This window comes from Pipistrellus kuhlii, unplaced genomic scaffold (genome assembly GCF_014108245.1).
Source record: "Pipistrellus kuhlii isolate mPipKuh1 unplaced genomic scaffold, mPipKuh1.p scaffold_m20_p_1, whole genome shotgun sequence".
Lineage (NCBI taxonomy): Eukaryota > Metazoa > Chordata > Mammalia > Chiroptera > Vespertilionidae > Pipistrellus > Pipistrellus kuhlii.
The window spans coordinates 59795152-59821056 of NW_023425404.1; the positions used below are offsets into that span (position 1 = coordinate 59795152).

At 38.2% G+C, this 25905-nt stretch overlaps 1 protein-coding gene across 4 annotated transcripts in view; it reads right to left on the minus strand.

The window, feature by feature from the left end:
• Positions 1–25905, minus strand: part of SLC12A6 (solute carrier family 12 member 6) — a 100693-nt gene that overhangs the window by 25557 nt on the left and 49231 nt on the right. For 3 of the 4 annotated variants that reach the window (XM_036447023.2, XM_036447049.2, XM_036447070.2), the window contains exons 2-9: positions 24207–24251; positions 10082–10176; positions 8983–9114; positions 8012–8158; positions 5563–5617; positions 4922–5052; positions 3474–3715; positions 677–891 (exon numbers count right to left, since the gene is read on the minus strand). In XM_036447023.2, the coding sequence (XP_036302916.1) occupies positions 677–891; positions 3474–3715; positions 4922–5052; positions 5563–5617; positions 8012–8158; positions 8983–9114; positions 10082–10176; positions 24207–24251 (1062 nt within the window). The remainder of the gene's footprint in view (positions 1–676; positions 892–3473; positions 3716–4921; positions 5053–5562; positions 5618–8011; positions 8159–8982; positions 9115–10081; positions 10177–24206; positions 24252–25905) is intronic. The other variant, XM_036447029.2, reaches the window with a different exon arrangement.

The following is a 25905-nucleotide window of genomic DNA, read 5'->3' on the forward strand; positions in this document are numbered from 1 at the left end:
CACACGCATACTATACAATAAAGCACATATAAAAAATGAGTGCCCTTTCTCATCTGGTTCAAATATAATTTGGCAAAATACTTTGGTATATACAAATCCAGTTAAATTTACTAATATAAATTAGTAAAATTTAAGCAGATTAAAGCTAAATGCTCTGCCAAGTCGGTTTTTTTTTTGTTTTTTTTTTGTTTTTTAATTAGTGGTTATCAGTGCTGCTTTTTAGGTAAAACTTACTTACATGCAAAGGAATCTGTGGACCAAACATTTAAAATAGAAGTCACTTAAGGAAAGAATTTCAGAAATTTAGCTGAGTTAGAAAACTACACATGTGGATGTGGTAACATTATAATAGTTACATTCTAGCTGACATGGCAGGAGAACATTAGCAAGTTTACAATGACACAAAGGATATTTTATTATCTTATTCTAGGTTAAAAAATGATTTGCTCTCAAAAGGTGGTAATACTTTTCAGACAACACTGCAAGGGAGCCCTGAGAAAGAATAAATCCACTAATATAAAAGCAGAGAGGTGTTGAAATTAGGGTTGAATGCTGAGCTTAAAGAGGGGAGGGACACTGGCAGTGGGTCTTTGTGGACTACAGAAGAACCTAAGAAGGCAAAGCCCATTTTCCTCAGAGAAAAAGAAAAAATGTGTCCAAAAACTTCCCAACCTACCTTTAATGACACCACTAGCCAACCCAGGAATGCCCTGGATTGACGAGACATTATTGTGAACGAAGTACTCGTCACAGGTGGCATTGAAAAACTGACTGGAGTTGCAGAAGAAACCCCATAGCTTTGACGGTACCGTCATGTTGTTCATCTCCTTGGTCTTAGAGCAGGTGTCGAAGTGTCTTGATGAAAGGGTGCGGTTCCCCAGCATGCAGACCCTATGTAAAAACAAACGGGGAGAAAAATGAAGCAAAGGGAGGATTTAAAAAAAAGAAAATAGGTTGGTACAAGGAAAATGTCATCTCTGAGAGCTACACTGTCATGGATGGAAAGAGACTATTTATTGACTCGCTCTGTAAACGGTGACGTTCATCTTCTGCCAATTTAATCCTTAGAGCAATCTCACACAATACGAATTATTTCCATTTTGCGGATGCAGGAACTGAAGTCTGTGGGGATAAAGTAGTCGGCATGAGGTAACACAGATGGTAGGTGGTAGTGACAGAATTAAAATAGAAAGACTGTCTGAATATACTGTGCTGACTCACCTTCCACAATTTCTAGGTTATTAACCAACTTTTAGGTCTAAAAGAATCCTAGGGTCCTTTTTTTTTTTTTTTTAATTCCCCTAATTTTATTTTTGGCCTAGAAAAGCCTTATGTTCATAACAAACCCCTTGAGAATGTTTTGCTAAAGGTCAAACCTCTGGCTACTGTTTGAAGAAAGACAGCTTGGCTAGAACGAAAAAGCACATCCCTCTGTGGCCTGAGAGAAAACTGTTTTGAACATAAGCCTGGACCCAGTGGGAGTGAGGGTATTTAAGGATAACACAAATATTCATTCCTGGTTTTATTTTATTTTCTCTAACCCAGAGATATAAATACAAACAAAGGAATAATATACTCACAGTTAAAATACCTTTAAAAAGGAGGAACAAAGTAATTTTAAAAAACAACACATTTTTATTGATTTTAGAGAGGACAGGAGAGGAAGAGAAAGATAGAAACATCAACATTGAGAGAATCATTTATCAGCTGCCCCCTGTGTGACTGGGGACTGTGCCCTGACACAGATGGAAGGTGGTAGTGACAGACCTCCTGGTTCCTAGGTCGATGCTCAACCACTGAGCCACCGCCACCAGGTGGAACAAAGCAACTTTTAAAATCTGCAAAATAGCAGCATGCATACACAATGAATCATGTACCCCATTACTCAGCTTCAACAACTGTCAACATTTTCCAGTCTTGTTTTATCCATTCCTCTAGGTTTTTTGTCTTGTTTTGCTGGGATAAAGATATACCAGTGTTACTCGGTGGTTGAGCATTGGCCTGTGAACCAGGAGATCATGGTTCTATTGTGGGTCAGGGCACATGCCCATGTTACTCAAACTCCAGTAGGGGCCTGCAGGAGGCAGCTGATTGATGATTCTCTTTCATCACTGATGTTTCTCTCTCCCTCTCCGGTACTCTCTGAAATCAATAAAAATATATTAAAAAAAGACTGTCATTAAAAAAACAACCACCACACATCATGATCTTTTATCCAACAAAAAAGAGGAAAAGCATCAAAGGAAAACTAAAGGCAAAATGGAATTTCCCAAGTTAAGATATAGCCAGAATGTAGTGTTAGTATTTTTATGACTCTAAAATTGATCTTTAGCTGCTCCATAGTTAGATGAGCAGGTTAAAAAAGTATGATGGAACCTATTTCGGATATCAATGAGCTTAGAGGAAATACTGGGCTGGAAGAAAATCACAGGGTTTATGTTGTTGCTCTGCTAGTAATTAACTTTGGGGCAAGTTTATTTAATTTAATCTCTATGAACCTAAGTTTTCATCTTGAAAAATCTACTTTTATGTAATCAGGTTAAATCAACATAGGACTGGTGAATTTAATCCCCAGATAACTTTTTAAAGTCAATCTCTGTAACAAGATTTCTAATAACACTCAGTGCTGGTTAGTCCCTATGCCACTAGTCAAATGGAAAACTGGTGAGCCTGTGAGTCCCATATCTGTACAAATCCATTACTGCTTCAAAAAAATACACTTTAAGCCCTTGTTGGTTTGGCTCAGTGGATAGAGCATCAGCCGGAGGACTGAAGGGTCCGGGGTTCAATTCCAGTCCAAGGGCACATGCTTGGGTTGTGGACTTGAACCCTAGTGGGGGGCATGCAGGAGGCAGCCTATCAATGATTCTCTCTCATCATTGTTTCTATCTCTCTCCCTCTCACTTCCTCTCAGAATTCACAATAAGTAGTTCAGGTACTAGTTAAGTACCTGAACTACTTATTGTGTATAATATAAGTAATACACATAGATATAAATACAAATAATGAATTTATTTTTCTTTATTTTATGACTAGGAAGTCCATTATGGCACTAACAGAATTAAAAAATTAATTAATTACAAATATTTAGGAGTTTAGATTTCCTTTGACTCTTTATTTTTTCATTAATAAAAGGAATCCAACTTTATAAAGGTTGCTGGCAATAACTATACTGTTTAAAAAGCCCTTCATGAATGGTTCAAATATGCACAACCATTATTAGAGGATTTTGAAAAAAAAACTATCTATAGCCAAATGATGGTTATAGCTGCCAGTTCTATGCTTGGGACAGAGGGAAGAGTATCCACATGAACAAACTAGGCAGTTTGCTGGGAGGCCTCCTGCCTAGATGCTAACCGGGCTTATCCCAAAGGGAAATTTCAGAGAGACTGTGAAATTGACTTGAAATGATCACATCACTAGATACTGTCAATGACTACCCAACAATCATGGTTAATCAAAGAGAAACGTACGGGAAGTGTGGAGGGGCAAAAGACGACTTGATGGCTCCGGCGTAGATGGCCAAGATGGACACAATGACACAGGCCAAAAAAAGCGAGGCGAACTTGTTCACATAGCGCACGCCGATGAAGACCACCAATACCATAAGCACTAAGAAGGCTGTGCCATAGACACGCATGTTATTTAGCATGGCTGCTGATTCCTTGAGTACATCATCGCTACGGAAGATGGCAGCCCGGGGGACAATGTATACCTGTTAAGCAATAATGATAAAAAAAAAAGTAGGTAATTTCAAAGTAGGCAAGTAAAAGGATGTTGCAGTTTGATTTGGTTTCACAAAGGAAAGCAAAGCTGAGACAGACAATGGCTGGAGACTTAGCCAAATTTCTATTTGGATCTAAAACACCTACAGAAATGGGGTATCACTGATTTTTTTAAGTCTACATGCTATTCTGAATACCCATATTTCCAAATGGAAAAAAAAAAGTAATACACTAACATATTCAAAGGGTTATCCTATCTAATAAAGAGGGAATATGCTAATTGACTGCCTCACCCTCAAAGATGGCAGCACCCACAGACACAAGATGGTGGCACCCAGTCCCCTCTGCCCCACTGAGATGGCAAGCGCATGGCATAGTCAGGACCACCCCCACGTGGGTCTGGCTTTTTTGCCTGCCTGCCTCTGAAGTCCTCCAGTTCCTTCAGCCCCTCAGTTGCCCAGGGCCAGCCCTAGGCACAGGCAAGCCTTGGATGTTGGCTGCTCAGCTGCTCAGGACTGCCCGAGGCTCAGGTAACCAGGGCCAGTCGAGGCTTGTGCTGCTAGCAGTGGCAGCAGCAGAGGTGTGATGGGGGCATTGCCTTCACCTGGTTGCCGCGTCACCTCCTGCCCCTGAGGGCTCCCACACTGAGAGAGGGGGCAAGCCAGGCTGAGGCGCCCTCCCCCAACCCCCGCATTTCAGAGCATGAATTTCATGCACTGGGTCTCTAGTATAAAATAATTATAACGATTACCTTGAGAATTACTTCTGCTATCATTAATTTAAATAATAAAAACTATATACCAGTAAATAAATAAAGAAATGAAACACATTTTATTTCATTGGAATAAAGATGTTTTAAATAACACAACTTCATCTTACTTTTTCCCCATTGGCACATATCTTCCTTAGAGACTAACTTGTTGGTTGAAGTGATGGGGTGGGGGTGATTGGGTAGAGGGGAAGGAGTAGGCAGACAAAAGATTCCCTCAACCTTTTTCCTCATATCCACACTTGGATGCCAAGTGCTAAGTGCAATACAGAAAGGCGCAATAAAGCAAAGTGAAATAAAATAAAATGAGCTGATTATAATCAATCACTTATAGCTGATCTCACAGAAGCTTTGACATCAAAGAACAACGTAAATCCAAATCTTTATTATTATCTATATTGTAGAACACAATTAAGTGATTACTCACCAGGAAAATTTCAATGGCACCAAGAATATACATAGCTGCTGCAAATGTGGTACCAAGATAGAAGCAGAGGCCAACAGCTCCACCAAACTCAGGGCCCAGTGCCCGGGAAATCATGAAGTATGAGCCCCCAGCTAACACACACAGAACACGGTGACCAAGATAAAGAAAATACATTAGTAAGAAGTATGTGAACAATCGTAAGTAAGAAGAATTAAAAATATGCATGAAGGATAAATATTTGAGGCTTTTGAAAATGCTGAATGTGGTAAAAAGCAGTTTTGCTAGTGGGGAGTAAAATATGAAATCTTTATGGTAGGATACACTGCACGTCTAATGCTCCATGGGAAGCAGAACAATTTGTAAGTATTAGAAAAATATGAGTATTTACTGCAGGCATGAGATAGCCCAATAAAATATATTCCAACTAAAGGAAGCTAAGGATGCAACAAAAAATGAAAAATTCTAGACTAGAACAAAAATAAATTTTTAAAGAATATATCCTAAACTCAAACAGTATTAGTGTCTATGGCCATCAGATTATAATAGGATTCTATTCCTCGAAAGTTTATACTTTGGGGATTCACATCATAAACACACAATAACCACTGACAATCCCTGGCTTCTGCACTTAGCCTACTGACCTGGCACCACTCCGTTAGTCGCAATGGCACTCATAGAGATAGCAGTCAATATTGTCTGTAAAGAAAAAGGGAGATTGTTACTGTATAAAAGAGAACCTTATGTACTATTTCCCATCTGTGGACCTCAGAGGGAGGTCCTTATCTCTACCTACTTTTATGGAGGGAGTTACCTGTCATACCCAATGGCATGGAAATGAGGTGATGTGGCTCAACTTATTCTACAAGGCACACTAATACCTGGAGTATTCTGTTAAAACTGGAGGCCCAGTGCACAAAATCCATGCACGGGGAGGGTCCCTAGGCCTGGCTGGTAATCAGGGCCAATCGGGACCTTCCGGCTGCTGGCCAGGGCCTTCCTTCATTCTGCGCTGCCCTCCTGGTGGTCAGTGCACAACATAGCAAGTGATTGCACTCCCAGTTTCCTGGTCAAACTCCCAAGGGGACACTTGACATATTAGCATTATATATATATATATGGATACCCCTACATTGTAATCAATAGGTTAGCTGCTATTGAGAACTACTGATCTCCTCCTAGTTGACCTAAACAAGTTGAAAAACAAATTTGGAACTGAGTAAAGGCTGGCTACAATAACAAGAGCAATATTCAGTAAGGAAGGAACTACTGAAGACTTCAAAGCTCATAAGAACTGTATTTTAAAACTTTTTTATTCATTTCAGAGAGAGGAAGGGAGAGGGAGATAGAAACATTGATGGGAGAGAATCATTGATTGGCTGCCTCCTGCATGCCCCCTACTGGGGATCAAGCCCACAACCCAGGCATGTGCCCTGACCTGGAATCTAACCATGACCTCCTGGTTCATGGGTAGATGCTCAACAACTGAGCCACCCTGGCCTGGCAAGGACTGTATTTTAAAAACATTACCTGGTGGCAGTATATCATGGACTGTAGATAGGGATTGGTTAGAGGAAAAGTGACCTGTTAGTAGGCTATTATAGTAATTCTGTGAGATCTAAGGACTACAGTGGTAGAAGTGGAAATATAAAGTAAGGGTTGAATGTAAGTGATTTCAGAGGAAGACATGATTAGTCTGGGTAGCTAATTGGGTGTGAGAGGCAACCAAACATGGCACTGAAGTTTCAACACTAAGAAACAGGGGGGGAAAACCTTGATGGTACAATTAATTTTAACTTGTTAATGATACAGATTATGACTACCTGTCCTGCTCTGTATAGCATCTGCTGAGCATGAAGCACATGGATGGTATAATGGTGATAATAATAAAAAAGGTCAGTTGCTAGTTAAATAATTAAGTAATGATTGTTTTTATCCTCACCAGAGAATATATTTATTGATTTAGAGAGAGGAAGGAAGACAGAGAAAGATAGAGAAACATTAATGTGAGAGAAATATTTGATCATTTGCTTCCTAGTACGCACTCAAACAGGGATTGACCTGCAATGTAGGTATATGCCCAGACCAAATTGAACCCACAACCTTTTAGTATACAGGACAGTGCTCCAACCAACTGAGCTACCTGGCCAGGGCAATAAAATAATAATTTTTAAAAATATATTTTTGTACTGATTTCAGAGGAAGAGAAAGGGAGAGAGAGATAGAAATATCAATGATGATGCATACCCATCACTGGGGATTGAGCCTGCAATCTGGGCGTGTACCCTAACCGGGAATTGAACCACGATCTCCTGGTTCATGGGTCAACAATTAACCATTGAGCCACACTGGTCAGGCAATAAAATAATAATTTGAAAAAATCTATCTACTTATAATAAAATTAATAGATGTGGTTGGGAAACATAGATAAAAGGAGTTTAAAGAAAGATTAAAATGTTCTCAGTATGATCCAGAAACACAGTTTTCAGGTTCAACCCCCAGTTGGGGAGCATCACAGAAAGCAACCAATTGATGTTTCTCACCCACAGTGATATTGCTCTCTCCCTTCCTTTCTCTTAAAAAAAATAAATAAATAAAATCAATAAAAAGCATATTCTTGGGTGTGGGGGGAAAAGTGTTCTCAGTATGGTGGAGAGGAGACCTCGTAAAAACAACTGAATTTCTAGGGAAGAGAAAATGAATGGCACTTCAAAACAAAACCAACACTCCTTACTCCGAAACAATGATCAGTTTTGTTTCTCAACACTATATTAGAGTAGTACACCCCATTTTCTAACACATTTTCTGTAACAACATTGGTGCTATCAAGCTCAAGTGGTTTGCATTCTGAATCCTTTATAGGCTGTATCATCTACTTTCTGTAGAAGACTTCCATTATAATTTCTAAGACATCTTGTTATAGATATAAGCAGTGAATAACTGAGACTAAATAACTGAAAATCCTTTTGATTTTCATATCAAAATAATCTCTCTTGTTGAAATGAGCCTTTCCCTAGTATTCTTTGTTTTATTCCCAAAGAGGTCAAGTGCATATACTCTTGAGCAGTCGCAAGGTTCCACATCTGGACTTACACAGCAGCAGCAAATAAGGACAATTGCAAAGGCCTGAAGAACTCCAGCTGTGCCCACCACCCATGTAAGGCGTAGAAACAGGATCACTCCAAAAATATTTTGTAGACATGGGAGGTAGACACCCATGAAGGTACCCATTTGGGGGGTCTGCAAAGAAAGAAGTTGATAAAAGAAAAAATTACATAGTCATCTTTTTACTTTTGTATGAAAACTAGTTCCCTAAAACTATCATCTCAAAGCAGAGATAAGTTTAATAAATACCCTAAAAAAGGCACATATAAAATCTCCAACTTACAAATGTCTATCACCATACCTTTTATTATTCCTAAAACTATACATTTTTATCTTTCAAAGGTCCCCACATGTGTTTACATAGGCATTTAACCACAAATATACTTTAAGTGCACCCAAACAACTTTAAAAAGTTCTGTTATTCAAAGCTATTAAACTTTCTCTTTTCATTTAAAAATGAACTAATGGCTTGCTCTTCAAAATTTGGTATAAATCCTTCATTGTAGTTGGTAAAATAAAAATCTAAGTGTCCTTTTACCTTTACTGAGTGACCAACCAAAAAACTAACTTATAATATTATTCTGTATTTTAATTTTGATTAAAAAAAAAAGACTGGTATTTGGTCTTCATGGCTTAGTCCTCACATTAGTTGGACTCAAATATCATTTTAGCCTCTCTAAAATAGTAATGCCCTCTGCTCTGACTTTCTTGCTGGCCAACAACCTCGATCTCTTCAATTTTCCTTAGGACATTTATCATCATAGTTAAAGCATCTTAAGAACTGTGACAATGAGATCTTGTGAGTTCTTTTTGTGCTATGAACCTAGTGCCCAGGACAGTGTTGGCAAATACCAGGCATTCAATAAATAGCTATTCTAGAGCAGAAACTGATGTCTTGGCAATTCATCGTTTAGTATATATGAGGCGATTTTATTTATCCTTGTTTTCCAAGGCCTCACCTTGGTGGGCTTCTTTTTCCCTTCAGTGATGTTCTCTGCCTCTTCATGTTCCTTTGCTCCTTGAGTCAGATTGGTGTAATTAGCCATGCGGTTAAGGAGAGAAGACACCTTTGGTCTGGTGTCCATTTCTTCCTATAAAACCAGAAGTATGGAAGAAATGAGTGATGAAGAACATATTGGAAATAAGCATCAAAAGGACCGCCCTACCAGAAAATTGCAAAGTGAGAAAATATTTCACAGGTAAATATTTAGATGATTTATTAATGAGATTTTATTTCCCCCAAAACTAAAATATCACACTTAATCCTTATAAAATTCTTAAATGAAAAACTTCATGAGTCTCTAATAGCTTAACTTTTCAGTGAAAACAAAATCATGCTGGCCCCTACACACAGTTGTAACTTTGTAAAAAACATTGATAATAAGATCTTTACCAGATTACTCTCTTTCTTTAGGCTACTAACATTATATTAACTTATGGCTATTATTTATAGCACCAAGAATAGGCAGGTCAATAGAAAACTTTTGTGAGTGAACTAAATATTCACCTCAGACCTTTTCTTGAAGGAAGCTGAGAGAAAATATCACTTAAAACACAGGCACACTGAGAAGTGTTTAAAGCCAAAAAAAAAAAAAAAAAAGCAGGGAGTGGACAGAAATGCAGGAATAAAATAGGTTCTGTTCAACACCCCAACTCCAAAGTCCACACGGGTCTTCTGAGTCTAGCAGCCTGCTTCCTACACTGGTTTTGGTTAGTAATCTGAAAGTAAATAATAGTTTCCCAAATGCAGAGCTGAAAAATACATTATTTTATACTTAGAAGATAATTCCAATGTAAATATCTACATCCCAGCTGAATTTTATAGCAACATTCTCCATATGCCTGTGATGTCAACATTCCTTTTCTCTTTCATAGGAATTTGATTTAATTAATGGCTACGCATTAAATCAACCATAGTGACAAGCTGTAAGTATTGCATTTTAACAATTAGCTATTAAGTTATCCTGCCTGTGCTGTTTTAAAACTGAATGGGGTAGAAAACAGCTATCTTGAAATCTCAGTTCCTAAAATCTGTCCTAGTTTTCTCCCAAATTTTACCTCAAAGAGTGCCAAGTTTTTATCAAAATATTCATCTGCTTCTTCATAATTGGAATTATTGAGATAAGCATTTCGAGCTTTCTTATGGCCATCATCTGGGGAAAAAGTAAACCAAGTTAGTTTCTCATTGGTTTTAAAGAAGCACCAGCACCAAATAACTGTATATTGTCTCTTTATTAATATAGAACCAATTTTCATATTCAAATTTAAAGCTGAGAAGGTAGACTCAATTAGCATTGCTTAGAGAATATGGTTCCCTCTCTAACAAGAGCAAAAACAAATCTCTAAGAAGTAAACAAGGGACATTCCTTTTCTTAACAATATGAAAACGTCTGGAAATACTTTTTTAGGACTACAGCCTAGTAGAGTCTCTTAAAGTCACCCAAACCTATACTGAAAAAATAAATATTTTATTGAGTACATGCTCAATACTGTGCTAGACATAGGCTACTTCCCACCCTGTTGCTGTGATAAGGCAGTAAAAACTTTGTCTCCACTGCTGTCCAACCTTTTGTTAAATGACATAAGGTGATTTAACAAGTATTATTTTTGTACAAACACTTGCCACATATTTTATGTTCAAAGAGGCACCCCATAGAATTTGGTAAACCAGCTATGAAGAAAAAAAAAGAGAGAGAGAGACTGGGTTTCCTAAGATAGCAGTGTTTGGATTGTTTGAGTACTTCTTTAACTTTGATTCTTTATTGTGTAAGTTATATAATTATAATTGGTAGAAGAGAAATAAATAAAAATTTAAAAGTATGTAAATGTCATTAAGAACCAAGATTTTAAATGAGAAAAGAGATACCAATATAAAAATTAAATAAATTAATTTCAAGTCCTATAACCTTAATTATATATAAGGTTAGCTTGGGAAATAGGCTACAAGCTATCAAAATAACTGGGTCACGCCAAAGGACAGAATAGCCAACCTGAAGGAAGTTCCCACTAGCTAAAATGGAATAATATGGCTACTAAAAATAAATAATGAATGGATTAAAATATAAATATGCAGAGTCCAGAGTGCTAACCATTACAAATATGTGAAATACCCAACATATTTTAAAATCTAATCACCTGTACACACACCATATTATTTTACTTATATGTAGAACCTAAATAACAAAATAAATGAACAAAACTGAAGTAGACTCAAAGACACAGAACAGAGCCTAAGACCATCGGAGAACACAAATATTTACATTACGATTCACAACAGTAGCAAAATTATAGTTATGAAGTAGCAACGAAAATAATTTTATGGTTGGGGTCACCACAACATGAGGAACTGTATTAAAGAGTCATAGCATTAGGAAGGTTGAGAACCACTGCACTAAGCCAAACCAGCAAGAGCATGTTAAACATAAAACAAACTTGTTTTAGTAATTTTATTTTTATTTATTTTTTGTTAATCCTCACGAGGATACTTTTTCCATTGATTTTTACAGAAGGGAGAGGGAGAGACAGAGAGCGAGAAACATCTATGTGAGAGAGACACATTGATTAGTTGCCTCCTGCATGAGTCCTGACCAGGGTCAGGGATCGAGCCTGCAACCAAGGTGGGTGCCCTTGATCAGAATTGAACCTGTGACCCATCAGTCCACAGGTTGATGCTCTATCCACTGAGCCAAACTAACTAGGGCATCTATTGTTTATAGTTCTCTCTTTTCGTGTAACAAATTACTCCCGAACTTAGTGGCTTAAACAATACAACTCATCTCAGTTTGTATGAGTTAGAAATATGGGGATGGCTTAGCTGGGCCCTCTGCTTCATAAGGCACCAATCATGGGCCTTCCAGGACTGTGGTCTCATTTGAAGGCCTTGGGAAGATCCATTTCCAACCTTACATCATTGTTGGCAGAATTCAGTTCTTTTCAGGCTTTTTGGACAAAAGCCTCTTTCCATTCCTCGCCACGTGGGCCTAAATAACAGCTTACAACATGGCATCTAGGTTCCCTCAAAGCAAGCCACCAAAGAGAGCCAGAGAGTGCAAGACTGATGTCCCAGCCTTTTTGTAATTACATTACAAAAGTAATATCACTTTTGCCACATTCTATTTATTAGAAGGAGTCATTAAGTCCAGTCTTCACTCCAAGTGCAAAGGATTATACAAGGGCATGAATACTAGGAAGAAAGGAGCATTGGATACCAATTAAAATAGCTTCCTATTCTATCCACCCACCCATCCACCCACCCATCCACCCACTCATCCATGCTTTAAATATTTGAGGCAAAATGGATTGAACTATAGCAAGAAATTGACAAATCTACCATCACACATGGAGATTTTTTTAAACATATTTCTCTCAGTAACAGATAAAGCAAACAAAATAAGCAAGGGTAAAGAGTTCTGAATAATAGAGTTTATCTAATGGACATTAGAAGTTCTACATCCAAAATTAGAGAATATAAATTTTATTAAACATACATGGAAAATTTATTACAAGCTATGTACTAGATCTTAAAGACTGCATAAATTTCAAACAGGTATAATATAATCCATGATCTTGATTAATAAAAAAAAGTTCAATAAGAATTTAATTATAAGAGCATAAATTTTAAAATCTTTGCAAATTCAGAAATTTAAAAATTCAAGAGTCAAAAATGAAAATACTTTAAAACTGAGTGACAATGAAAACACTACCTATTGAAACCTGTAGGATCCGGCAAAAGTTTTTTTTTTTTTTAAATATATTTTATTGATTTTGTACAGAGAGGAAGGGAGAGAAATAGAGAGTTAGAAACATCGATGAGAGATCATCGATCAGCTGCCTCTTGCACACCCCCTACTGAGGATATGCCCGCAACCAATGTACATGCCCTTGATTGGGATCGAACCCAAGACCCTTCAGTCCCCAAGCCGACGCTCTATCCACTGAGCCAAACCGGTTTCGGCGGATCCAGCAAAAGTAATAAGAAGAACAAAAATTACATTAGCTAAGTACCTATTTCAGGAAGCTAGAAAGACAGCAGAATAAAGATAACAGGGGAAAAAAAGATAATAACTATACTACCTGTCTTTGGGTTAAATGCCCTTTTCTGCTTTAGGCAGATCTCTCTTGTCCACAGAAAATAGTTGTATTTTTAAAAATCTGACAATCTGTCTTTTTAATAATTGTCAAGTTTAGTCCATCAACCTCAGAGACTGATATATTTGGACTGATTCTACCATGTTTTTATTTCTGTTTGTCCTTTCCCTGTGATTCATTCTCATTTTCTTCCTCTGGACTTTTTGGTTTGTTTTTCTTTAATCCACTTTTCCCTCTATCCTATTTTGGAGTTTTCATTCTCTGTTTCTATTCTTTTAATAATTACTCTTGAAATTTTACCACATATTTTACTTTAAAAAACGGTTAAAAGTAAATTAAACAATAGCTTGTCATCTTCCCAAACAACAAAGACTTTCAAATGCTTCAGTTCAAACTCTCTCCTCTGGACTCACATAATATTACTAGGGGCCCAGTGCAGGAATTCGTGCATGGGTGGGGTCTGGCCGGCCAACCTGGCTCAATTGGAGTGATCCTGGGCTGGACCTGTCGGGAGGAGGAGATGGCAGGAGGTTTGCTGGGCCAGCTGGGGGAGACCAGTGGGCCCCACCCTCGATTGGGATTGGGGGGCCAATTGGGGGCGGGGATGGCCATGGAGAGGGGCTGTGGGCAGTGGGTTGGCTGACCCTGTCCCCAAATGGGGTGGGTGGTGCTGATAGTGGGCCAGCAGCCTGGGGGGAGAAACCATGGGTGGTTGGCCGGCTGGCCCAATGCCCTGATCAGCCCATTTTGCTGGCCACAGTGGGTATCATAGTGACCGTTGTTAGGTTGCTAAGGCCCTTACAGTAGTTGGCTTCTTATATGTATAGATATATAGTTACAGAGGCCCAATGCATGAAGTCGTAAAATGGTGGGGTCCATTGGCCTGGCCTATGCTATCTTACAATCCAGGACCCCTCGGGGATGTTGGGAGTCAGTTTCAGCCCAACCCCTGAAGGCCAGGCCAAGGGATCCCACTGGTGGATGGACACTGGGCCTCTAGTACACATGAGATTTTTGGTAAATTTCCCCTTCCCCCCTTCTCTCTGAGATTCATCAGTTTGTTCCAAGTTTCCATGCCTGTGGTTTCTGCTCCTGCGCTGAGCATCTGCCCCCTGGTGGTCAGTGTGTATCATAGCTACTGACTGGTCATCCAGTTGTAACGGTTTCTTAGGTTTTTGTATATATATAGATTGTCCAATATTTACTGTTGTCTATTTTTATTTTACTCCACAAATAAGACACTAACATTATTTCAGAGAAAATATTGACTTAGGTCAAGAGCCAAGTTTATCATTTCATTTGTTCAATATTCTGTGTTGCATTTCAGAACATTAGTCTTCTGGGATCATTTCCTTTTACTTGAGGTACACTCTTTAGAATTCCTTTACAGAAGGGTTCCTCCATTTCAGCACCACAAAATTTTGAACCAAATAATTATTTGTCATGGGAGAACTGTCCAGTACAGTGCAAGGTGTTTAAAAGCATCCCTGGCCTCTAGTAGCTAGATGTTAAAAGTTACATAATCTCAGTAGAAAAAAAAAAAAGTCTCTAAATATTCCCAGGGACAATTTTCAATTAGCCTTTTATTATATAGGATTATTGACTACCAGTGTCCTGATGTTAACTGTTTTATAACTAGTTAAATCAGAGGGAAAATTGTTCCTACTTGAAAACCACTAGTTTAGAGCAAGTCTTGTGGTAAAAATGTCCTCAGCTTTTATTTACCCATAACTGCCTGTATTCTGTCTTTCTTCCTGAGTATCTTGCTAAGCATAATTCCAGGATAATTTTGTTAACTTTAAAACATTATTTGTTATGCTTTGCTATTGAGAATACTTCTATCATTCTGTTGTTCTTTGGTAGTGTCTTTTCTCTGTGGCAGCTTTCAAGATCTTTCTTAGGTGCTGTGCAGTTTTCATTAAGATATATCTAAGTGCGGTTTTGGGTTTTTTTTGCTCATAAACACTCTTCAGTTGTTTCTAATTTATTGTTTATTTTTATCTACCCTTCGTTTGTTTTATATCAATAACTATATGTTTTCTCTTTAGAAGTCCATTTGTTTTCCTTTCTTCTTCAGTCCTTCATTCCTGAGTATGCTCATCTTCCTTATTGTACCCTTCATTGATCTGCCATTTAATAATTTTGTATCCAAGGCTCAGGACTACTTCAACCCTCTTGAGGGTTACAGGAACAGGAGTCCAAGCTTCAGCATCCTATTTCCCTGCTGTTCAATAGACTTACAATAATGTTGCTATAAAAATCTGGCCTCAGAACATTCCTGCTGCCTGCTGGTCCAAGCCATCTCCCAGCAGCTCTGGCTCCCCTTGCTACAGTCCTGGCACATCTACATTTGGAGCCATTCTAGTCTCAAGTTTCAAGTATAACCAATTCAACTTTCAGACATTCTTATCCTCACTGTTTCTGGCCAAACTCCCACTTGCTTGCTTGCTTAGTTTTTGGGGGGATGGAAGAATGTCCCTAGAGACTTTGTCTGCATTTATGAGACCCACAATGCCTTCAAGATTGCCCCACCAAAGGTCTACTTGTAGTGGAGTTTTAGAATGGGAGGGTCCCAGATAGCTCCTGGTCAATTAGACAAGGAACAAAGCTCTTGTTAAAAGTGGTTACTTGAAAGGCATAAAATCAATCAGGCATAAAATCAGGAGTGGTTACAATAAAAGGCACTGATCAATTCTTGGTAAGAAGTGCTGCTTCAGATAGATGTACAGGCTTCAGAAGTCTGGGTAGCAGGTGTGACTCCAGGAAATTTCAAATGGAATGAGAGTTTTAAAGTCTGAATAGCAAATAACCTTATTCTGCAAAAATGAAGAACCGAATCCATATGGGAAGGCTGTTTTAGGATTATCCACAATTCTAAGATTCCTCTGGAGGATACCTACTGAGACTGGCCTCAGTTATGCTTGAATTAAACAGCCCAGAGAATCACTATTATGTTTCTTTTTTCTCATTTTACTAGTCAAATAATACTAATATTACTGTGCAACTCACTGCTGGGTGTTTCTTTGTACAATTTAAATCAGCAGTCGCCAACCTTTTGGACCTCACGGACCACCAGCAGTCCGCTGACCACTGGTTGGCGACCCGGCAACCGCTGCTCCAAAGATTTCCTTACACCAGCGGTAGCCAACCTTTCAGACCTCATGGACTGGAAAGGTTAGAGATTGCTGATTTAAATGAAAATTGAGCCGAAACCGGTTTGGCTCAGTGGTAGAACATCGGTCTGTGGATTGAAAAGTCCCAGGTTTGATTCCAATCAAGGGCATGTACATTGGTTGCGGGCACACCGGTAGGGGATGTGGAGGAGGCAGCTGGTCAATGTTTCTCTCTCATCGATGTTTCTAGCTCTCTATCCCTCTCCCTTCCTCTCTGTAAAAAATCAATTAAAAATATATTTTTAAAAACTGATAGAAATGCCATTGGTTCTACTGAAAATTTTGGATTTCCATTTTTTATGGTATACATTTTCCCCCCCCCAAATAGAATGTCCTGCTCTTTATAAAAAACTTTAGTTTTGTGGTGCTATTACTTCTCTAATGTTGCTTTTGTCAGTTACTATTTATACTACAGTTTGGTCTTAATGTGAATCTCAGATTCTTTATCTCCTGATCTTGTTAAGTAGCCTTTTGCTGGTCTGAGGTAGGCAGGAGAATAGTAAATGTACTTAACTTTCCGTGGCACAGGTATAGGCTTGAATTATGTGACTATATGAACATGAAAGATTGTCTCAAATGTTATAAATTATGTTTTTGATTATTTAGAATTTTATTTTTCAATTCCAGTTTAGAGTCAATATTGTTTTGTATTAGTTTCAGGTGGACAGTATAGTGATTAAACAATCATATACTTTCAAAGTGTTCCCCTGATATTTCCAATATACACCTGGCACCATACATAGTTATTACTATACTAAAGGCCCAGTGCATGAAACTATTGCACAGATAGAGTCCCTAGGCCTGGCTGGCAATCAGGGCTAAAAGGGGCCTTCCTTTGTTCCTTCATTCCACTCTGCTCCCTGGTGGTCAGAGCACATCATAGGGAGCAGTTGAACTCTGGGTCAGTAGAACTCCCCAGGGACAATTTGCAATTAGCCTTTTATTATACAGGATTATTGACTCCTAGTGTCCTGGTGCACAGATTTGTGAACATTGAATATTTTAATATCACTATTTGCCCTTTCCTTATATTAGAAGTGTCAACCAAATTCACAATCTACAATGACAGATTGAAACATACATATATGATTGGCACCAGCAAGACCTTTATATATATAGATAAACTTGCTTAATTAGACTTGCTTTCTGATTTAGCTAAACTTTTTTCCAGCCCAGTGAAACACCCCAACTTCTCTTTCAGGTAATTGTCAGCAACATAGTAGTAAGTATTAACATGAAGCAGATTATTATTGTAGATCATGCAGGGAGAACAAAGGGTAAAATATTTAACTGCAGCAGTGTTCTATATTCTGTGCAGTGAGAAAACCAGAAGTCATTTTCAAGTTCCACCATTTATTTCTTTTCAGTCAGGTTTCTAAACTTTCTAAACCTCTGTTTTCCGGCTAATGAAAAGAAAAGAGGATTCTACCAAGTCTCCTATTTACCTACTCCATGACTTCTGTGAGGATCAAATAAAAAATGAGGTATGTTAGAACGCTTCACAAACATTTGGTTAAAATGTAAAATGTTTGCACCTGGCTATAAAGCAAGTTGGGTTCCTGGGCTTAAGAAACTCCAAGGAGGCTAATCACTAGAGAGAGGAAGCAGGGTGTTGCTATGTGATGTTATTACCCGGTGCCCAGAGTGACCATTTTGCACCATGGGGTCTTGGTAGTGTTGGCTGCAATTTGGTGGGGTGATGGCGGGGCTTGTGTCCCACTTGGGGGAAGCCAAGTGTTGGTTTGCGGGCACCAGGTCTGCGGCAGACCTGGCCCGGGCATGTCATGGCAGCTCCTGCATTGAGCGTCTGCCCCCTGGTGGTCAGTGCACAACATAGCTACAAGTCAAATGGACACTTAGCCATATATATATATATATATATATATATATATATATATATATATATAATATTCCCTATGCTGTACTTTATATCCCAATGACTGCTTTGTAACTAGTTATTCCCTTCACCTTTTCTACCCAGCTCCCCAACCACTCTCCCATCTGGCAACCCTCAGTTTGTTCTATGTATCTATGAGTCTATTTCTGTTCTATTTGTTCACTTACTTTATTTTTTAGATTCCACAATAAGTGAAATCATATGGTATTTGTCTTTGTCTGATTTATTTCACTCAGTATAATACCCTCTAGGTCCATCCATGTTATCACATATGGTTAGATTTCATTCATTTTTATGGCCCTATTGTAAATATCCTATTGTAAATATACACAGAGTGGCCAGATTACTATGATCTCTGAACACATAATAATATGGCCACTCTGTGTGTGTGTGTGTATGTGTGTGTGTATGTGTGTGTATACACACACACACACACACACACACACACACACACACATATATATATATATATATATATATATATATATATATATATATATAGCCCAGTGCATGAATTTATGCAGTCTGGGTCCAGCCAGCCTGGCCAGGGGGAGGGGACATGGGCGGTTGGCCAGCCTGCCAGCAGGTCAAACTCCTGGTTGAGGGGACAATTTGCATATTAGCCTTTTATTACATACGATATACACTGAGTGGCCAGATTATTATGTATTCAGAGATCATAATAATCTGGCCACTCGGCATATGTACCACAGCTTTTTTATCCACTTAACTATTGATGGTCACTTGGGCTGCTTCCAACCTTGGCTATTTTAAATAATGTTGCAATGAACATTTTAAATAATGTTGCACATATTGTATATCCTTTCGAATTAGAGTTTTGTATTTTTTCAAAATGTATTCCCAATTGCTAGATCACAGATAGTTCCATTTTTAATTTTTTGAGGACCCTCCATACTGTTTTCCATAATGGTCACACCAATTTGCAATCCCACCAATACTGCATGAGGGTTGTCTTTTCTGCACATCCTCACCAACATTTGTTGTTTTTCATTTATTGATGTTAGCCATTCTGACAGGTGTAAGGTGATATCTCACTGTGGTTTTAATTTGTATTTCTGATGCTTTAGTGACATTGAGCATCTTTTTATACGTTTATTGGCCATTTGTATGTTCTCTTTGGAGAAGTGTCTATTCAGGTCCTTTGTCCACTTTTTAATGGAATGTTTTTTTGTGTTAAGTTGTATAAATTCTTCATAAATTCTGGATATTAACCCCTTATTATGTTTTTTATTTTAGTGTTTGTTCAAATCAGTAGCCAAATAAGAGGCACACAGTATGATTGATCACTATCTCTCTTAAGCCTTTTTTTTTTTTTTTTTTTTTTTGGCTTTTTTTTTGTTGTTGCAATTTATTTGTTGAAGAAACTATGTCCTTTGTTTAGTAGTTTGTAATGTCTGAATTTTGATGATGGCATCCATGTGATGATGTTTAATATTTTTGGAGGGTATTTCCTATAAATTAGTAGTTGGGTATAGAGACTTAACCACATTTAGTATTTTTAGATGGAGAGAGGGAGAAAAACTTCAAAGTGGTATTTTGGTCTTCTATTAGAAGTACACATGTTATCTGGTTGTCTTATTAGCAACTATTGATGATTAATGCCTAGATCCATAAATTTATGAGGAGTTAAAAATGGTGATGTTTGAATATATTATTCTTTATTAGCTGAAATAGTTTAAAAAAAAATCCTTACCCGAGGACATGCTTAAAGAGGAAGGGAGAGAGAGAGGGCAGGGAGAGCGAGAAAGAGAGATCAATCAGTTATCTTCCATACCTGCCCCAACAGGGGACTAAACCCACAACCCAGGATGTGCTCTGACTGTGAATCAAACCAGCAACCTTTCAGTGCACGAGATGATACTCAACCAGCTGAGCCACTCTGGGCAGGCTGAAATACTTTTATAAAAAAAAGTATTTTATTACATAGGATATACACTGAATGGCCAGATTATTATGTATTCAGAGATCATAATAATCTGGCCATTCCTTCTAATATCCTATTTGCTTATCCATTGGTATAAAGGCAAGGAAATACTTCACTTTTACCCTTTATTGACCAATTCTCAGAATATGATTGGTTCACTAAGATATTCCACTGGAGATCAATAAGATTTTTAAAGTATCATTATGTACTCATAAAATCTAAATATTGGAAACATGTTTCAAATCAAATTTTTTTCTGTACCTATTGAGATATTTCTCCTTTAATATGTTAATATACTGTTAACATTGATTTTTTAAAAATAAACCAACTATGTCTTCTACTAGAAACTCAACCTGGTCAACAGGGACAATTCTTAAATATATTGCTTGACTCAGATGCAAATATTTTGTTTAGGATATTTATATCTGTGTTTCTAAATAAAACTGGACTATGCTTTTCTCATATTGTCACTGTTTAGTTTTGGTATCAAGGTAAGGCACGGCTCAAACTGAGTTAGGAGTGTTTACTTGTTTTTCTATTCCTTGAGAGAAATTGTAAAAGAGAGGAATTATTTTTCCTGGAATGTCTGGTAAAACGTTTATGAGTGCTAAGGCCCACTGCTCATTTGCTTGCTTGCTTGCTTTCCAAAATTTTTTAAATTGCAAATTACACACACACACACACACACACACACACACACACACGCACGCACGCACAAACAGTGAGAGAGACAGAGAGATCATAAATCAGAAGCATACAGCTTGATTCCCTATCACAATAGCAGTTTCACTCTTTCATGTATCTCCTCAGCCTGACCCTGAGTTTTGCAAGAGCTCTGATGAGTCACTGGGAACAGTAGGTACCTTAAAAGAACTGCACCCTGTTGACAGAAGAAACATTTAGAAGCCCTGGGAAATGCTATGACAAATTCCATTCAGTGGGCAGGCAAAGCAAAGGAACAGTTTTTCACCTACTAGGCCAAATTATCCTAAATAAGGTTTTCATAGAGAACTGGCAAGATTTGAATTCAAACTACCAATGCCTTTTCTGAGAACTCTAAGATAATTGGAAAATATAACAAAAAGTCATCTTTCATTTTTTTTTTTTTTTTTGCAAACAACATAATTTTTTAATAAACCAGTCTTTTTAAAGATTTTGAGGCTGTAGCTAAGACAAAGATGCAGATGGGAAACAGAAGATGGTAGTTAGCCAAAGCATGAGAAAAAAGGAAATACAATCTGACCTAATGAACCTGGGAGAAAGAACCCGGGATAGCAAGCAGGATGAACTTACTAGAGAATCTGGCCAGAAGACTTTGGATAAATTCCCAGGTTTGTTTAAAACTGAATTGTGGGTTGCCAAATGTCTGGAGAAGTCTCTCTGCAGCACTATTGATTAAGAAAACCTTTCCTTCACAATCACATACTATTTCTCTTTCCATACAATTAGTCTGCTATCTTTTACTACAAGAGCCTAAGTGGAAACAAAATCCAGTTTAGTAACACCGGAACAGTGCCAACCCCCCTCCTGCACATTTCATTAGCTAAGTCCTTCCCTACCTCCACTACCACCTGCTCCTGGTCAGATGATGAACTAACTACTCTTGAACTTCTCCACCTGCCAGTCGTGTATTAAAAACAGAAACAATTTAATCATTTAGGAAGAAATATACTTTTCATAATATGACAAAATCTTTCGATGAAATCTTAACCATTCCTGATCCAAATATGAAATTATTATATGGAGAAGATTAATTTGGAGCAGTTTAAATAAACTAATATAAGAAAAGGAATGGTGACAGCACCAATATCACAAGGCTATAACCATGGTAATCAGATTTCTAGCTATGTTTAAGTCAAATCATTAATTCACAAATATCTAATTAATGCCAAGGGTGGCATGTACTGTTCTATTGTAGAACATAAACTCATTCTAAGGAATGAGAAGATGTCCTTAACCTTGAAAGAGAAGACAAGAAGTATCTCAGTTTCTTTAGCTAATATTCCAAAACTTTAATAAGCAAACAAGTACTTTCCCTACTTTAAACATTTTGACAGCTTACATTTTCCACAGCTGCTATGCACATATTCAAACAGCTAAAAGTTCAGCAATATACAAATCAAAATAAACCTCAAACTGCCGTGGATGGGTGTCTCAGTTGGTGGGAGCACTGTCCCATACACCAAAAGGTCGTGGATTTGATTCCCAGTCAGGGCACATACCTAGACTGTGGGTTCCATCCCTAGTCAGGGCGAGTCTGAGAGGCAATTAATGGTTTCTCTCTCACATCCATGTTTCTATCTCTGTCTCTCTCCCTTCATCTCTCTAAAACTCAATAAAAACATATCCTCAGGTGAAGATTAAGAAAAGTCTCATACCAAAAGATATACACACAAAGAAATTGCTGTTAATATACTTCAAAATACTTACTCATAATTAAAGAAGCACAAATACAAACTAGAGATGCCATTTTCACTGATTAGGTTAAGAAAAATGTTTTGTGGCTGATAATACCTACTTTTTAAAAAATATATATATATATTTTATTGATTTCAAAGAGGAAGGGAGAGGAGAGAGAATCATCGATCAACTGCCTCCTGCACACACCCCCATTGGGGATCGAGCCACAACTTGGGCATGTGACCTTGACCAGAATCGAACCTGGGACCCTTAAGTCCACAGGTTGACGCTCTATCCACTGAGCCAACCCAGTTAGGGCAGTGGTCGGCAAACCGCAGCTCGCGAGCCACATGTGGCTCTTCCACAAAAAACCACGACCTGGGCTAGCCTATTTTGAAGAAGTAGCATTAAAAGAAGTTTAACTTAACTTTAAAAGATTTGGCTCTCAAAAGAAATTTCAATTGTTGTACTGGTGATATTTGGCTCTGTTGACTAAGGAGTGTGCCGACCATTGAGCTAGGCGATAATACCTACTTTTGATGACAGGGAGCTGAGTGTACCTCCACTCTCTTTATTGGTGGAGTTTAAGTTGATGTATCTTTTTGAAAGGGTACATACTTTTTCAGTAAGGAATTCATCTGTTAGGAATTTATTCTACAAATGTATCAACAAGAGGAATGCAAGGATACATGTACAAGATGTTCATGGCAACATCATTTGTAATAGTAAAACAGTTGGAAATAACTTAAATGCTCAAGAATAGGGAACTGGATGAGTAAAATTATAGCATAGGAATACAACAGAATACTATTCTGCCACAAAGAAATGAGTCAGATGTACTGGTATGAGATGTCCAAGATAAAATGCTAAGTGAACAAAAGGAAGTCACAAAATAGCCTGTATAATATAATTTCATTGACAGAAAAAGTAAAAAAAAGATAGTCATATACAATATAAAAATTTAAATTTCTGAAGAATTCCCTAGAAAGTGTCACAGCAAGTATCTTGGGGGAGTAAGATAGGTCCAATTCTTACAGATTTTTTAACACCACAGACTAAGTTAAAATTACTTTTATTGAGGTATAATTGACAAGGAACATTACACTAGTTTCAGATATCCTGTAATATAAAAGGGTAATATGCAAATAGACTGAACAGCAGAACGACCGGTCGCTATGATGCGCACTGACCACCAAAGGGCAGGTGCTCAATGCAGGAGCTATCCCCTGCTCGCTAGTGCACTCCCACAGGGGGAGTGCCACTTAGCCAGAAGCCAGGCTCACGGCTGGTAGTGCTAAGGAGCGGTGAGCCGAGTGGTAAAGGGCAGCAGGCAGGCAGGCAGGCAGTGAGGAACGAAGGGTCCCGGACTGCGAGAGGGCACAGACTGGGTTAAGGGATTCCTTCCCTGCCAGTGTATGAATTATGTGCACCGGGCCTCAAGTACAGCATAATTTGATACCTGTATTAAAATTATTTTTATAAACTGAGTCTTAGCAATCAATTGCAAAAGTAGTTACCTAAAACTTACCAAGTTGGAATTAGAAACAGCAGAAAAAAAGTTGAGGAGTAAAAAGTAGAAAATGAGGAGAAAGAAAATAGAATTAGGGAAGGGAGTATGTCTGTTAGTATAAATAGTAAAAGGGTAACTTTAGAGAGTCAATCCCCACAGTAATACAATACCTAACAGCTGGCTGTGTTCCCCTGTGATGGAGTTCTGACTCGGCTCTGAAAAACAAACAATTGAAAAGAAAAGAAAAAAATGAATGACCAAAATAATTTCTTAAAAATCAGCAACAAAAGTTAAGCAAGGAAATAAGCAAAACAATTTTAAGTGCTTAAGAAACATTAATGAAAGGATAACAAAAATATAATAAGCTATTATGAAAAATAATTGTATTACTTCCTTGAAAAATTAAGCCACAGAATTACCACATGACCCAGCAATTCCACTTTTAGGTATACATCCAAAAGAAATGAAAACAGGAACTCAAACAGATACTTGTGCATCAATGCTTATGAGAGCATTACTCACAATAGCCAAAACATGGGAACAATCCAAGTGTCCTTCAGAAGATGGATAGATAAACAAAACACGATATATACTGACAACGCAATATTTTCAAACATAAAAAATGAAGTTCGGATACATGCTACCACATGATGAACCCTGAAAATATTATTATGCTAAGGGAAATAAGCTGGATGCAGAAGGACAAATACTATACTATTCTAATTGTATGAAATATCTTGAAAAGGCAAGTTTATATATAGACAAAGTAGATTAGAGGTTACCAGGGATGAGGGGAATGGAGAAATGGGATGTTATTGCTTAATGAGTACAGAATTTCTGTTTGTGGTGATGAGAAATTTTAGAAATAGAGGTAGTGGTTGTACAACATTGTGAATTGTAATTAATGCCAATGAATTAATCATCCCAGCATTTAAATGGTTAAAATGACACTTTGTTTCATATGTCTTTACTAAAATAAAAAGTAAATTAAACACACACACACACACACACACACACACACACACACTAATAACAGCCTGGCTGATATGGCTCAGTGGTTGAGCATCAACCCATGAACAGAAGGTCACAGTTTGATTCCCAATCAGGGGACTTGCCTAGGTTGCAGGTTTGATCCCCAGTAGGTACAGGAGACAGTTGATCAATGATTCTCCCTCATCATTGATGTTTCTCTCTCTCCCTCACCCTTTCTCTCTCTGAAATCAATAAAAACATATTAAAAAAATAATTCCCAGCTGAAGTGGCTCATTTGGTTGGATGCTGGACACTGAAGGGTTGCTGGTTCGATTCCCAGTCAAGGCACATATGTGAGTTACAGGTTTGGTCCCCAGTATAGAAGGCAACTGACGGATGTTTCTCTCTCCCTACCTCTTCCTCTCTCTAAGGGTGTACTCAGGTGAGGATTAAAAAATCCTATCTAATAAAAGGGTAATATGAAAATTAACGATCACTCCATGACAAAGATGGTGGCACCCATAGCCACAAGATGGCGGCGCCCAGTCCTCTCAGGCCTACTGGAGTCCCCTAGTCCCGGGAAGCGGGAGGGGTGGGGGGTGTGAGTGGATGCTGTCAGTGGATGCATGAGTGTTCTGTGCCCAGCCACAGATGGGCTCTGGCCAGGCTGGGGTGCGGATGGGCCTCTGGGCTGCGGAGAGCCTCTAGGCTAGGGGTGTCGAACTCAATCAGAGAAGGGGCCAAAATCTAAAATCCAGCCTAAATCGCGGGCCGAATGGTTTACTGAACAGTCATAAACTGTCATTGTGATGGAAACGCAGCAGAGTGCAGTGATGACAGCGCGGTGCGGGCCACATTGCAAGGCCTGGCGGGACGGATTTGGCCCGCGGGCCTTGT